Source organism: Nelumbo nucifera, chromosome 2 (assembly GCF_055504915.1).
Source record: "Nelumbo nucifera cultivar China Antique chromosome 2, China Antique-T2T, whole genome shotgun sequence".
NCBI classification, from domain to species: domain Eukaryota; kingdom Viridiplantae; phylum Streptophyta; class Magnoliopsida; order Proteales; family Nelumbonaceae; genus Nelumbo; species Nelumbo nucifera.
The window spans coordinates 22,523,327-22,537,219 of record NC_142650.1 but is presented as its reverse complement, the minus strand read 5'-3'; the positions used below and the strand labels follow the sequence as shown (position 1 = coordinate 22,537,219).

The 13,893-nt window shown below is 36.2% G+C and overlaps 2 protein-coding genes across 3 annotated transcripts; one reads left to right on the top strand and one right to left on the bottom strand.

Annotated features, from left to right (window-relative positions):
* Positions 1 to 4,577: 4,577 nt before the first annotated feature.
* On the top strand, positions 4,578 to 7,863 carry LOC104595196 (uncharacterized). Its single transcript, XM_010255815.3, has 2 exons — positions 4,578 to 4,983; positions 6,117 to 7,863. Exons 1-2 carry the CDS (start codon positions 4,714 to 4,716, stop codon positions 7,113 to 7,115), a joined length of 1,269 nt encoding a protein of 422 aa, XP_010254117.1. The 5' UTR covers positions 4,578 to 4,713; the 3' UTR covers positions 7,116 to 7,863.
* Positions 7,864 to 8,925: 1,062 nt separating this feature from the next.
* Positions 8,926 to 12,860, bottom strand: LOC104595195 (protein CfxQ homolog). 2 transcript variants are annotated; one of them, XM_088898135.1, is made up of 7 exons: positions 12,518 to 12,860; positions 11,598 to 11,708; positions 11,411 to 11,509; positions 11,182 to 11,292; positions 10,782 to 11,085; positions 10,021 to 10,160; positions 8,926 to 9,925 (listed from the first exon to the last, which is right to left on the bottom strand). In XM_088898135.1, exons 2-7 carry the CDS (start codon positions 11,706 to 11,708, stop codon positions 9,389 to 9,391), a joined length of 1,302 nt encoding a protein of 433 aa, XP_088754261.1. In that variant the 5' UTR covers positions 12,518 to 12,860; the 3' UTR covers positions 8,926 to 9,388. The 2 variants fall into 2 exon arrangements, with proteins under 2 accessions (XP_088754261.1, XP_010254116.1); XM_010255814.3 differs by having other exon boundaries at positions 12,709 to 12,860.
* Between the last annotated feature and the right edge of the window lie 1,033 nt (positions 12,861 to 13,893).

Genomic DNA, 13,893 nt, shown 5'->3' with positions numbered 1-13,893 from the left:
CATTTGAGAAGTATAGCAAAGAAACCAGCTGCTTAGGCACATGGAACCAGTGTTTTTATACGGACTGGATTAAAAACCGGAATGCTCTACAAGTCCTGGTTTTACCTGTTAACTGGGCGGTTTAGTTGTCCAATCCACCAAAATTGTCATTTAACTAGGACCGACCCAGAAAGGCCAGCCAGTGGTTATCGGTTTTCATGGTCTGACCGTCCAGTCCGGGCCAAGTTTTATAACACTGCTTGAAATTAACCTTTATGTGTGCCTGAGTGGTGACTAATCATTTGCTGGGCTAAGGCCTGTATTAGTCAATACACAAATACTGTGTATATTTGATTTCGTTTTGATAGTTGAACAAACCTAACATTAAAAGAAAGAAACTAACTATACAAGGCGGTGGTTCAGACTTCAGACCACCACACAGTATCAGCATATAAAGTTTTTGCATACTGTGACAATACATGAGCAACCTGATTTAAAGTTCTAGGAATATACAGAAACTGTACAGAAGAAGAAGATCGAGAGAGAACAGAAATTTTATCCTGCTAAACAGCCAAACTCCAATCATCTGCTTCAGACTTTTTGTTCAGCAAAATCACAGAACTCCTGGAGTCAGAAAAGATAAGAATTCTATTCCAGTTCTGCTTCTGAGCAAAAGAAACAGCAGAGAAAATGGCAAGAAGTTCAGCATCCTCAGCTTTACAAAAACCTTCCTGTTTATCACCTGCAGCCACCACAAACTTACTAGTACAATCCAACACACACAAACCAAAGGAAATAGCTGAGTTTTGAATGGCTCCCCCATCACAGAAAATAAGCTAGTCCAGAGAATTCAAGTCAATTTCAGGAATATAGGATATTGTATATCGGAAAAAAAAGTTATTGTATCAGGTTGGTATATTATTATTATTATTATTTTATTTTTAGTAATTTGAATTCAAGTTTCAAAGTTTCTATTCTACCATTTCTTTGACATCATAAATTTTCATTGATCACACAATTGATTCTCGTTTCTTTTATTAACTTTATCCTATATTAACTCAACTCCTCTTCTTTCTCATTAATTTTCATATTTTAACTTTCTCAGACGCTCTCTCTCCGTCATTAACATGCCATTAATCTTTCTTCCATGTTAACTCCTGTTCTTGGAACCCAAGTATCTAGGTAACTAGGTTTGGAGACAACAAATCTACCACAAGGCCATGCTTGAACCTTGAATTATAGTTAGTTCATGTTTTTACCTATCACAATTAAAAATCATTTATCAAGAATACAAAATTAAACCAACTTTGCATTTTGCTAAACCACACATTTGTATTTGTACTGATTATTTTGATACTAAATGTATTAGTAAAAGGAGACAAAGAAGGGACTAAGTGAGATAAAGTCTTATGCAGAAAAGGTTTCAAAATTAACCTAGGCTGTTTATAAAAATAAACAAGCCTTACTGGAAGGGAGAAACATGATCCAGAAAAAAAATCCAACAAGTAAAAAACAATCAACCGATATCAAGTGGTAATCAATGAGATGATATTGATCAAAATTTAGTGAGGGATTTTAATTGGTTGGATCTCTTCCAGTAACGTACCTTTCTAGCATTATAGATAAACAGTTCATCATCATCATCATCATTACCAGTTCATAATGAAAAATGATGATCGGTTAGTATGGACATAGCTCACGCAATGTCCCACAGCACATCCTGACCTTATAGTGGGAACTGGGAACATCTCATGATGACGAGTATAAGATCATCATTGAAAGATGTTTCCAATACAAGGTCGAAATGTGCTGTGAGGGCACTGTGGGGACAATGTATATATATATATAGTTTTAATAATCACTAGTTTTTTAAAATTCGTTGATAAACATGAACCGAGATGAGAAAATGTCCGATATTAGAATTCATCATTTTTACATTGAACAACTTGAGAGTAATATTTTTGCTCTCATTTGAATTGCAAACATGTTTTGGGATCAGGGTTTGATGTGTACATTTAGGGGTGCAAATGGATCGGATCATGATCTGATCTAATTCGATCCTATTTGGTCAAATTTGGACCACCCTTGTTTGGATTAGATAATAGCATCCGATCAGAAATTGGATCAGATTCGGATCACCTCTTGTTTGATCCGAGAAGATCCGATCCGATATATGTTATATATTTATTTATATAAATATATATAATACATATATATGTTATTTATTTATTTATAAATATATTATTTATATTGTATTTTATAAATTTGTTATAGTATTTATTTTTTTATAAAAACATGTATACATATGATAAAAATAATTAAAAAATGCTTGTATTTTTTGTTTTTTCTTTATTTAAATTGGCATATCTTATTTTTCTTTTAATAATTTATTAATGTTTAAAGAAAACAAGTTAGATCAAATCAAATCCGAAGATCCGACTTATTAATAGGATTCAAACTCAGATCGAGGCCTACCAGATCTGATTAGGTTGTGCTTTTTGGGAAGAGTGCAAATGCATGTTTAATTAAGATCGAGGCCTACCAGATCCGATTAGATCTGTCATGAACAATGTCAGATCGGATTCAAATATACCTTGATTTGTATCTGATCTGATTTATTTGCATCCCTACCTACATTCTTACCTAACACTTGCCAAATGGAACCAAAGTGCATAAATGCATTAAACATGCATTTGCACTCTTTCCAAAAAACATAGCCTAAGGTTCAGTTTAGAAAGAGTACAAATACAAATATGTAAAGTACAAATACATACAAAATATGAAAATAATAAAAAAATACAAAGATCTGCACTCTCTACTCCTTCCAAACTAAGCCTAAAAGAATATTGGTTAAAATTACTCTTTTACTCCATGGGTATAGTAATGTCTTGCAATAGAGCAACAAACAACCAACAAAGACTTTCCAACAAACAACCAACTGAGCTTAAAAGAATATCTATTTGCTAGAGCTCGACTCAAAAACCAGCTCGAAGCTTGACTCGAGCTTGATCGAGTTTTAAGTGTTTGGCTTGAACTTTACTTGAGTCAATTCTTGAAAGTTACTAAGTTTGGCTTGACTTAAGCTGATTATAAATAAATTAGTATTAAAAATTATAGAAAAGGAAAATTGTCTAAAACTCACAATGAGTTTTTAACATTTCTCTTACATCATAACTTTTCAAAATGTCTAACTCACTATATCACTAACTTGACGTTAAATATACTAATAGGTGTTAATATATTACTACTTTAACCTTCATTGGACAATATAGAATATACACATATATTTTAATATTTAGACATAAAAAAAGGAAAAATTTCAAAAAATATTTTCAAATATACAATACATAAAAAACACAGAAATTACAAACAAAAGAAAAAATTATTTTCAAATTATAGAAACTATAGAAATTGAAAAACAAAATCAGAAAATAAAAATTGTAGAAAAACATAGAAATTGCAAATAAATAACAAAAAATAAAGGAAAATATGTAGATTGTAGAAAATAGAAAAATGTAAAAAAACATTGGAAATTACAACAAAACACTAAAAGTGCAAAAAGAAAAACAAGAAAAATGAAAATTGAAAAGATCATTTTCCTCTAACTCGCCATTCAAGGGTAATTTGGTCATGAAAATTGTTATTTATGCTGACATGAACACCTCTGTTAAGAAGAATTAGCGGTGTAGTAATTGGAAGGTGAGTTTTGGAAAATAAAAACCTACCGACATGGTGAGTTTTAGACATTTTGAAAAGTTATGGTGGGTTTAAGAGAAATGCTAAAAACTCATGGTGAGTTATGAGTTTTAGACAATTTCCCTAAATAAAATAATATTAAAAAGATAGATACATTAATATTATAAATTATATAAATAAAAATATATTATAAAATTTATTTATTTATATTATAAATAAATTAATCTAAAAAAGTAATATTCATTTATATTATGAATATAAATATATTTAAAAAATAATAATGTTTTATTATAAATTCAATGAGACTCGCGAATTAATCGAATCAAATATTGCGAAACTCGAATTTGGCGATTTCACATCAGCGCCCCACAGAACATCCCAACCGTGAATTGAGAGCATCTCCCGATGACAAGTGCGGGAGATGTTCCCAATGCACGCTGAGATGTGCATGTGGGGCGCTGATGTGATCTCTCTATTTGACCAACTAATTGCCACGTCGCAAACTTATTGGGCGATTTGGCGCGAGCAGCTCCCCTTCCCCTACCCTCTTCGTCGTCATCGTCCCCTCCCTTTCTCTAAGTCTAACCCTAAAACTGACAGACGCCACCAATGACCAGAAACCAGACCTCTCTCTCTCTCTGACCCACAACGAAACAAAACTTGGCCTAGATTCAAATTTCGAGCGGCTTCACCTTCGAGCCCCTGTAGCCAAACTGCAGAGTTTTCTGAGCAAAATGTCACGGCCGTCAATGGACAATGACAGTTACTTCAGGGCAGTGACATATTGAACACTCACGTCGGTCGTTGACGGAGGATCAGGGAAAGAGTTCCGAGCGCCGACCTTGGTGGATAATATAAACGAAAAGGGGAGGTGCCGATGGGGGTGGAAAGAACGAAAGGGGGAGATTAACCAATCAGTCCCTCGGCAAGGTCAGATGACATGGCTTGTACTGGTTGGCCGTTCTGTAATTTTAGCTAGGTGAAGTCGGTGAACCGTGGAGAATCAGAAAACCGAAACATTGGATTTGGAAATTGGAAATGGCCTTAGCGTGTTGTTACAGGGTTCTATCTGTCGCAAAAAGGGGTTTAAGACGTGAGTTTAGCATATATCCCGCCAAATATCAAATATTGGTATGCCGTGAATCGTCGTCTTCGATTCCTCTAGCTGTTAAATTGCTTCAGGAGACGAATTCGGGTATCAAATCAGCTCTGGATTTGGAGGAGGATTTGGCGCTCGGAAAAGATACCGTCTTCTGGGAGTTCCTTGTCACTACTCTCAGATCTTCTTCACCGGTGAAAGCTCAGCTGGTAACAATGATGGTCCTTTCTTTTTGTTACTTTCCCTTCTTTCTAATTAATGGAATTGACAGCTCTATATTCTCTTCTTCGTGGTTGTAACGCGATGCAAATAACTCTTTGTGGAGGATTACAAATAATCCACATAAACAAGCACCCCAGATTTTGGGACTTTTGTGATCTTTGGTTCATTAATTGTTTAATTGTTTGGGTAATTTATTATTTTTTTCATTAGACTCCGAAGATTTTTTTTTTTTGGTCAGTAATGTAAAAATTATTTTCCATATTTGAGATTTCAGTAACCAACCAAGTCAGTTGGACTGAATCAAAGAACAAAGTACTATTCTAATAATGGGATCACCCATCCATGGAACTATGGAAGTGATCTCTCAATTGAAGTAATTTTGAAAATGAAATTTATGCATATTGTGCTCTGCAAGCTCTTTTTTTCTGTTTTTTGGAAATGGTGAAGCTTTAATTCAAAAAAAAAAAGAGTAAAAAGGGCTGTTGAGGGAGAGGTTTCCTCCACAGCCCAGTACAACTAAATTTCATTTAAATAGACGACTTCAAAGCATATTAAAACCGAAAAAAAAAGAAAACAGCACAAAGTTATTGTCCCATAAGATGCTATCCCAGTGATCGTAGAAATGTCTGAACTTGAAACCTCGAAAGAGATTACTGATAGAGGCCCATTTGATCAGGGTTCTTTTCATTTTGCCATGCATCTTCTCAATAGACAACAGACTGATTTTCAAACATACGCCCATTTTCAATATTTTCTTATTCTGTTTCTAAAGTACTCATTAGCATATAAACTTACCAGCTAGGCTTCAACTGTTGAATTTCCTATTATTTAATATCAGCTTTCTTTCTTGGTTTCACTCCTACCGAAAAAAAGGAAAAAGAAAAAAATGACAAAGGGAAAAACTACCACTGGGATTTCGGTAGGGCTCTTCAAGTTACTAGAGGTTGTAGTTTGATAGTTTCCATAAATATCAATATGGAAGCACATAAATTGTGTACACAAATCTTAAACTTATGCATTTTGTTTTAATTCTACTGCTAGATTTCCTATAATTTTAAGTAAATATTTAGTTCCATTTCTAAACCTCTGCTGAGATTTATGCAGTTGTTTAACCAAACAGGTATTGGAATGGAAATTAGAGAAAATGCTCAAGGAGAATGAGAAAGATCATGGTTGTTACTCTGAGCTTATTTTTCTCTGTGGGAAGACACAGAATGTCCCATTTGCACTACGGGTCTTTACTTCAATGGAGGCTCTTGGAATCAGACCCACATCTGCTGTTTTCAATTCTCTGATATTTACCTGCTTGTCTTCAGGTAATTTAACCACAGCCCTTAGCTTGTTTGAGATAATGGAGCGATCTGAGGACTACAAACCGAATTCTGCAACATATAATGCCTTTATATTCATGTACTCTGAAGCCAAAGATGGTAAAGCCATGCAAACTTGGTACTCAGCCAGAAAGGCAGCTGGCTTTCCTCCCAACGTTCAAACTTATGAATCCCTTATTGTGGGTTCCATTAAATCAAAGGATTTTGGTACTGCTGATAGATTTTATGAAGAAATGGTGCTTTCAGGAGTTACACCTAATGTATCCATATTGGAAAATATGGTTGAGGGACTATGTAAACAGAAAAAAATTGATAAAGCCAATGAATTTTTGAAGTTTATGCTGGATGGAGGTTGGGAGATAAGTATAAGAATGGCTAAAAATCTCCTGGAATTGTATTTTGAGCTAGGAAAAGTGGAAGAGATGGAGGAATTGCTACAAGGTTTAACAAAGGCCAATCAAAATTCGGTAGTTCTGTCACGGGTGCACTGTGGAATCATAAGGATGTATGCCCTGTCAGACAGATTGGATGATTTGGAGTACGCTGTTGGGAGGATGTTGAAACAGGGGTTGTTGTTCGCATGTCCAGATGATGTAGAGAAGATTATATGTTCATACTTCCGCCGTGCAGCTTATGAAAGGCTAGACTTGTTTTTGGAACGAATTCGTGGGTCTTACTTGCTAACAAAATCTACATATGATTTGTTGGTTGCTGGGTATCGAAGAGCTGGGTTGTCTGAGAGATTAAATTCAGTGGTGAGGGATATGGAGCTAGCTGGAATTTCATAATGCTTAAATGTGGTTATTAGGATGAAACATGATCTACCATTATGCAACTGCTTTGTTTTCAATATTTCTCTTGTTTGGAGTGGTGATGGCTTCATTGTTCCATCACAATTCACAAATGGAGTGGAATGAATCAACATAGTTTTCCAGTGGGAATTTTCAAATTTTAAACATGGTTGAGTTCCCATCACAAATTTTGGACTTTAGAGGGTCATTTCAAGACAAGACACATCACATGCAATGCAAGGAAGTGGCTGAGGCAGCATACAGGTGCATGGTATAGTTAGAAGAATAAACAGGGAGTTCCTCTATGAGTTTGGGCATCCATCTCTTGATTATAATGGTGTATAACCTCCCTGACTGAGTCATGGGCCCTTGAAGGCTTGGTTTGTTGGAATACAATATTCCTTTATGACTACAATCACCATGGAAAATTAGATGGTTCGCTTATAGAGATTGCTTTAGTTGTTTAGGAGAGCATTGAGAAGGGTATGAACTTGTACCTTGAGATGTATGGGTGGTATTATGCTCAATGGCATATAGGCTTGAGCTGCCTGACAGAGCATAGAACTGGAGGTTTCTGGGCTCTTTACCAGAAGGCCAACATGACGTGAGCATTGTTTGAGATGATTTTATGTTTTTTTTTTTGATAAATAATTTGAGATGGTTTTATGTTGGACACGCGCCAAAGCTCAGTTGGACAACATTCCCTTAACTTTCAATTATCAAAAAAAAAAAAACATTCCCTTAACTTTATGTATCACTCTTTATTTTCTGTCAAACCAAACACAGTCTATGTTTGGTGAGGTCCTCCACCCAAGTTGGAGGATCATCCAACCGTCTTGCCTTTCTTATAACATACTAGACGTTAAAGTCAGAAAGATGCATTCAAGTTGTAATTGTTTCATCCAACAGGTATTTGAAAAAACCAGTCTTAAAGATGAAATAGCAACTTCATCACGGCTAGTTTTGTGCTGTATATGGTTAGCTTCTTCCACTTGATACGGTGGTCATAGAAATGGACAGCATGATGAGTTGCAAGCAAGTACAATCGTTTTGGGCCTGCCAAACAAGTCCATAAAACAAGCATTATCATTTCTTTCCAGCTCAAGGCTATACAACAGAAGTCCACCTCCTTTCTTGACTTCTGGTTGGCTGATATAATCCTTCTAAGACGTTTCTATAAAAAAAAAAAAGGAAAAGAAAACTTGCTACCTACAAGAATTGAAGGGCTACGGATTATACGAGTCAAGGATTTGTAGGGGTTCCCCTAGCAGAAATTCAGATGGAACTCAAACAAGCTTTTGTCGATTACCCAAAAAAATAGCCCAAGTCAATTATTGGTCTGAGCATGTAAATATTCTGAACATTAGCAACCATTAGACATGAAAAACTCTTCTAAACCCACAAGTCTCATCTCCTTTCTCCAAAGTAGTAAAGCTTTATTAATATTTAATACCCACATTTTCTGTAGCCTACAAGTCACTTGGGTTTGCATGGTTCCTGACTTCCTGTAGCCCATCAGTCTTCGGCAGCCCACATGTTCACGCGCTTTGCTTGTGCCTATGATATGTGCACAGTACAGAACTACAGATGATCGCACTTAATGCCTCCCTGATTTCCAATTTCCACACAAGGCATTGGCCCCTGACCAACATGGGCAGTTTTTCTCCCTTGCTTACAAATTCAGACATTGACAATCTTGTTGGCTGCGATCAATATTTTCAGAAATGGAAACCAATATAATGGATAAACCAAAATAAACAAACAAAACAAATTATAACAAAGTGAAATTTGCCATGGAAAGATGAAATGAAGAGTGAAAAACAATTTAGTTTATTATTCCTTCATCATGTGTACAAATGGAATGAACCAAAGCTGAAAAGAGACATCTTATCAGCTGCAGAAAAGACTTTTACCACTGGGCAAAGGAGTCCATTGCATGCTTCAGGACTTTAATACTATAAATTTGAAAAATCTAGAGAATCTTAGGGACATCAAATTAATAAATAATTTCAATCTGCAATCAGTACCCAAAACTAAAAGCTTCGGAAATAAATGGGAACTACCTAACCATCAAATCCACTGTGCTTCGGCTTCAGTATCTGCTGTGGATGTGAGCAGTTCCAATAAAGAAAAGAAAAGGAGCGACACCAATAGATGAAAGGACACGTGTGCAACACATGCAGGTCCATATGAGGTTCAACAATGGTGGAGAAAGGGAGATTTGCCTTGAGGATATCTTTGGAATCATTTCAAACATCTTACTCAGTTTCTCATTGTGATAGTGAATGAAGTCCCGCCTCTAAATCTTCTAGGGTGACTGTAAGTAGATCATTTGTGTCTGCACAATCAAAATCAAGCCTAAGATCTAAATTCTCTCTGGCATTGGCAAGCATTGGATCCACTAAACCTCCATTCATCTCTTGCCTTTGTTTCAGTGTCGTTCCTTTCTCAATCAGTTTTTTTATGGCTTCCACGCTACATGATGGGTGCAACCTGAAACCATACAGGGGGCTGTCCTCTGCTTGATTATTCATCTTAAGGTGGAGGATCTGAGCTAATTCTTCGGAGCTGAAGTCACCAAAGTGGAAGAACTTAGTAACCCTTCTACAGAAGCCTTCATTGGAGGAGATTACCCGCTTCATTGGTTCACTATACCCAGCAAATATAACAACTACTTTTCCACTATCCATCACGGACATGATCTCCTCTAAGGCCTCCAAGCCATAGTCCTTGTCATCTGCCTTCTGCATGGGTATCAGTCGATAGGCTTCATCAACAAAAAGAATTCCTCCCTCTGCTTCTTTGATCTGCCAATTGATATTTGATAACATAGTTTGTCATACTAATGTACTTCCAACAAAAAGAATTCAAATTCAAAACTTGATCAGTGTAGATGGAATACCTTTCTCCTGGTTTTTGGTCCTGTATGCCCAACGAATTCTCCGACAAGATCGGTTCTTTGGACTTCTGTAACCTTGTCAGTAGGCAAAATTCCTACCATATAGAGCAGTCTCCCAAGGACTCTAGCTACCATTGTTTTACCTGACGAATATAATAAAATAATTATCTCAATCTCTATTGGCAATAAACAGGAAGTGTGCAATTTTATTATCTGCAGTGGGCATGTCCGTACTTCTCAGTAATAGATAATCAAATCATTAATTATGATAAAAGTAATGTCAGATCAGCAATCAAGTCACTTTAAAATAATAATTATTTTTTACATTTAAAAACACAAATTAGAAAAAAAAATGAACGTTTTGAAATGGACAAAGAAACCATATCGTGCTGTCCTATATAGAATTTATTCAAACATAACATTTCATGCCATGCCTGTTTAGCAACAAACGCCATAGATTACACACCCAATTTAGCATGAAAAATGCACAAAACATAGATGACACCCACAATTCAATTGATAGGAGATAACCAATAATACAAGTTAAAATCAGAAATATCACAAAATCTACCAATTATCTACTAAGCCTTTTTTTAATGACAGGGTCAAAGTTGAAACTTAAAACGTTTTTCGGAAACAGTTCCACTGAAGAAGGGATGTTGAATTGTTGATAAAAAAAAAGAAGAGATGTTGAATTACATATGCAGAACTTTTTTTTATTAATTTACATATGCAAAACTTTACGGACTTCTCTAACAAATTACCAGTTCCAGGATTGCCAAGGAATGCCATATGAGGGACCTTTCGTGCGGCAATCTTCAGCCCTAGGGCTCTACGCTTCTCATCCATAAGCATTCCCTTTGCCCATTTTCGTAGTTGTTGCTTCAGCTCATGCAACCCCACAATATTCAGTAGTTCCCGCTCAAGTTCATCCATTTTAGCTTTTGTCTCACTGCAGGCTTCAATTGCTTTACGTTTTCGTTGCTCTTCAAGATGCCAGTGGAGGAGTTCACGCAACTTCTCACTTCCTGGACCTTGTGAGAGATGATTTAGAGGAGTCATGCCGTCCTGTAGTGACATATTTTACCATATACTGTTAAGTCTCTTTGTATATAAGCTGGTCAGTAATTCAAACTTTGATGCGAAATAGAAGTTAAAGCATACATTGTCCTTAACACTGCAATCAGCTTTGTACTCAAGCAATGCCTTCACGGTTAAGCAATCCTCAGACCTGAGTGAATACCATACAGCAAGGTGCAGTGGGGTCATACCATTCTGCATTCATAAAATGCAAACAACAGCAGCAGAGTTTAGAAAAAAAGCTTCTAATCCAAATATCTCCACCAACTTCATTTGAAACAAAATTATAGCAAAACTGAATAAGCAAATTTACATTGGCTTTGGCCTCAATAAAAGCACCATGTTCAAGAAGCAATCGTGCTGCTTCATTGCATCCATTCTTTGCTGCCATGTGCAATGGTGTTTCTCCATACTGAACAGAAATAAAGGCACATGCAAACAATGAGATGAACAGACTCAGAAAAAGACACTCTAATTGATTTCTAAAAGCAATTACCCACCATGTTTTTAGCTTCCAACTCAACCTTTTCAGGTCCTCTCCAATTGAGCAGAAACTTAACTATCTCGACATTATTGTAACCAGCAGATACATGAAGAGGAGTTTGTGCCATCTGCATATGAAATAAAAATAATTAAGATAGGAATCCAAAAGAGACAACTTACAGTTTTATTCATATTTTAGAATTCTACCAGGAAGACCAAACATTGATAAAGGAAAATTGTGGATTCAGTCTGGAAACTTTTGAACTTCAAAGTAGGATTCAGAATAGACAAAGTAAATCTCGGCAAGCAGACCTAAAGCCTAAAGACAACTGGGAGAATGGGGGAGGGGAGTTGTAATGCTTCCGAAGGCTTAATTGGTTGGTAAAACTAAGGCCATAGAAGAATATGTGGTTTCTTCCTGGGCATGGAGTGATATGACTAAACATTATTTTTCTAGTTCAGATGAAAGAATCATGAAGGGGTACAGAGAATCAAAACAAAATCAATGCTTCAGTGAAGTCCTTATTACCAAAAAAAAAAATAACTTTTAAAAGAAATTGAAAGATGATGAGAACCAGTGCTCTGAGAAATACCAAATCCAGGAAAAACTACACAAACCCAGAGTCAAAGAAAACAACCAGTGTTTCAGAAGTTCAAAAGCTCGCATAAGAATAGAACTCGGTTGAAAGAAAACAAAATAAAAATGGAATAGATCGGTGCAATGCATACACTTTTCAGATCCTTCTATATGATGCTAAACAAAACAACTAAAAAACCTACAACAAACCCGGAACTAAAGGACAAACCTAAAACATGAGGCGTACAGAATACACCCAAATAACAACTATAGTAGTAAATTGAGACATCAAAGTTTCAGAATCAAATAAAGAACCAATTCAAGGAAACAACAAAAGCATCAAAGCTATAGCATCCCCACACAGTTGAAAGAAGAAGAGCGAGAGACGACTGCAACATCAAACCCATTTCAGATCTTTCCCGTAAATACACAAGACCCAAGAGGAAAATTCAAGCAACGAAAACAGAAACGCCCAGATATCCTCTGTACACCGTACGACATACTAGGGGAATTAAAGGGAAAGGTTAGATAGAGGGGTATAGAGAGATTACGACAGCATTTCGATCATTGAGAAGAGATGGGTTTTCTTGGAGCTTCTTCTGAAGGCCGAGTAGATCACCCGACTGCGCATAGCTGTGGATGCTTGTGGGTTTTGCAGATCTTAACCTTTGACCTTGAGGTCCCGGCATTTCTCTATTTTTTTCCTCTCTCGGGAGAAAACGCAGACGGTGAGGAGAGAGAGAGAGGATCAGAAGAGAGAGTATGTTGGTCCGCAAATTCTAAAGAGGATCATCGTTTGTGGTCATGCGTTTTTGCATTTGCCAGTTGCGACTGTGGCCCGCACGTGTCTTAACCGTCTCGCGCGGAAATGACCCAAGTTTAGTTTAGCCTGTTTGGACGCCATAAAATTGAAATTCGAAGAATCTTAGGTCCGTTTGGTTTACAGGAATAAGGGTTTGGAATCGGAATCGGAATAAATGGGTTATTCCGATTCTAACTGTTTGGTTGGACGGAGTCTGAATCCCATTCTCATTCCTGTTGGAATGGTATTTCCCCATTTGAAGGAATGATCATTTCCTATTCCTCCATCGGGAATGAAATCCCATTCTTACTGATTTTAATTCTTATTTCTATCCTTGTTTGAATCAAACAGACTATGGGAATGAACTATTCTAATTCTGATTCCAATTCTAATTACAAACCAAACGACCCTTAATTCTTCCATGACTATTGAACTTCTGCTGTACTGCACATGGTAGCAACATTGGGCAGCTCGAATGCAAATGGATTCACGTGGTTCTCTCTGTCAATCTTTTTCTATATATGGAAATTGAGCGATGATTTGGTGCAAAATATCATGTTATGGAGATAAGATGTCATATTATATGGAGAAATGAGCAAAGAATTTGTTAAAAGGTTGCTTACTCTGTACTTTGAGTTTGGTGCTACTTCTTCAGTTCTTGAATTTTAAAATGTGATAATTCAGTATTTGAATTTTCAAAATGTGCTAATTTAATACTTATCGTTAACTGGCCATTAAGTTGCATTTGACAAAAAATGAATAGTCCTAAATTTTTGCATTTTCTATTTAAGAAAGTTGGAGTCACTAGAATGTCCAATGAGACGTGAGCTTAACTTTCTTGAATAGAAGAGAAAAAGATTTGGAACTGCTCAGTTTTTGTTAACGTTTGGATGATTAATAAAGAAAATTAGATGACACTCGAAGAGTATTTGTG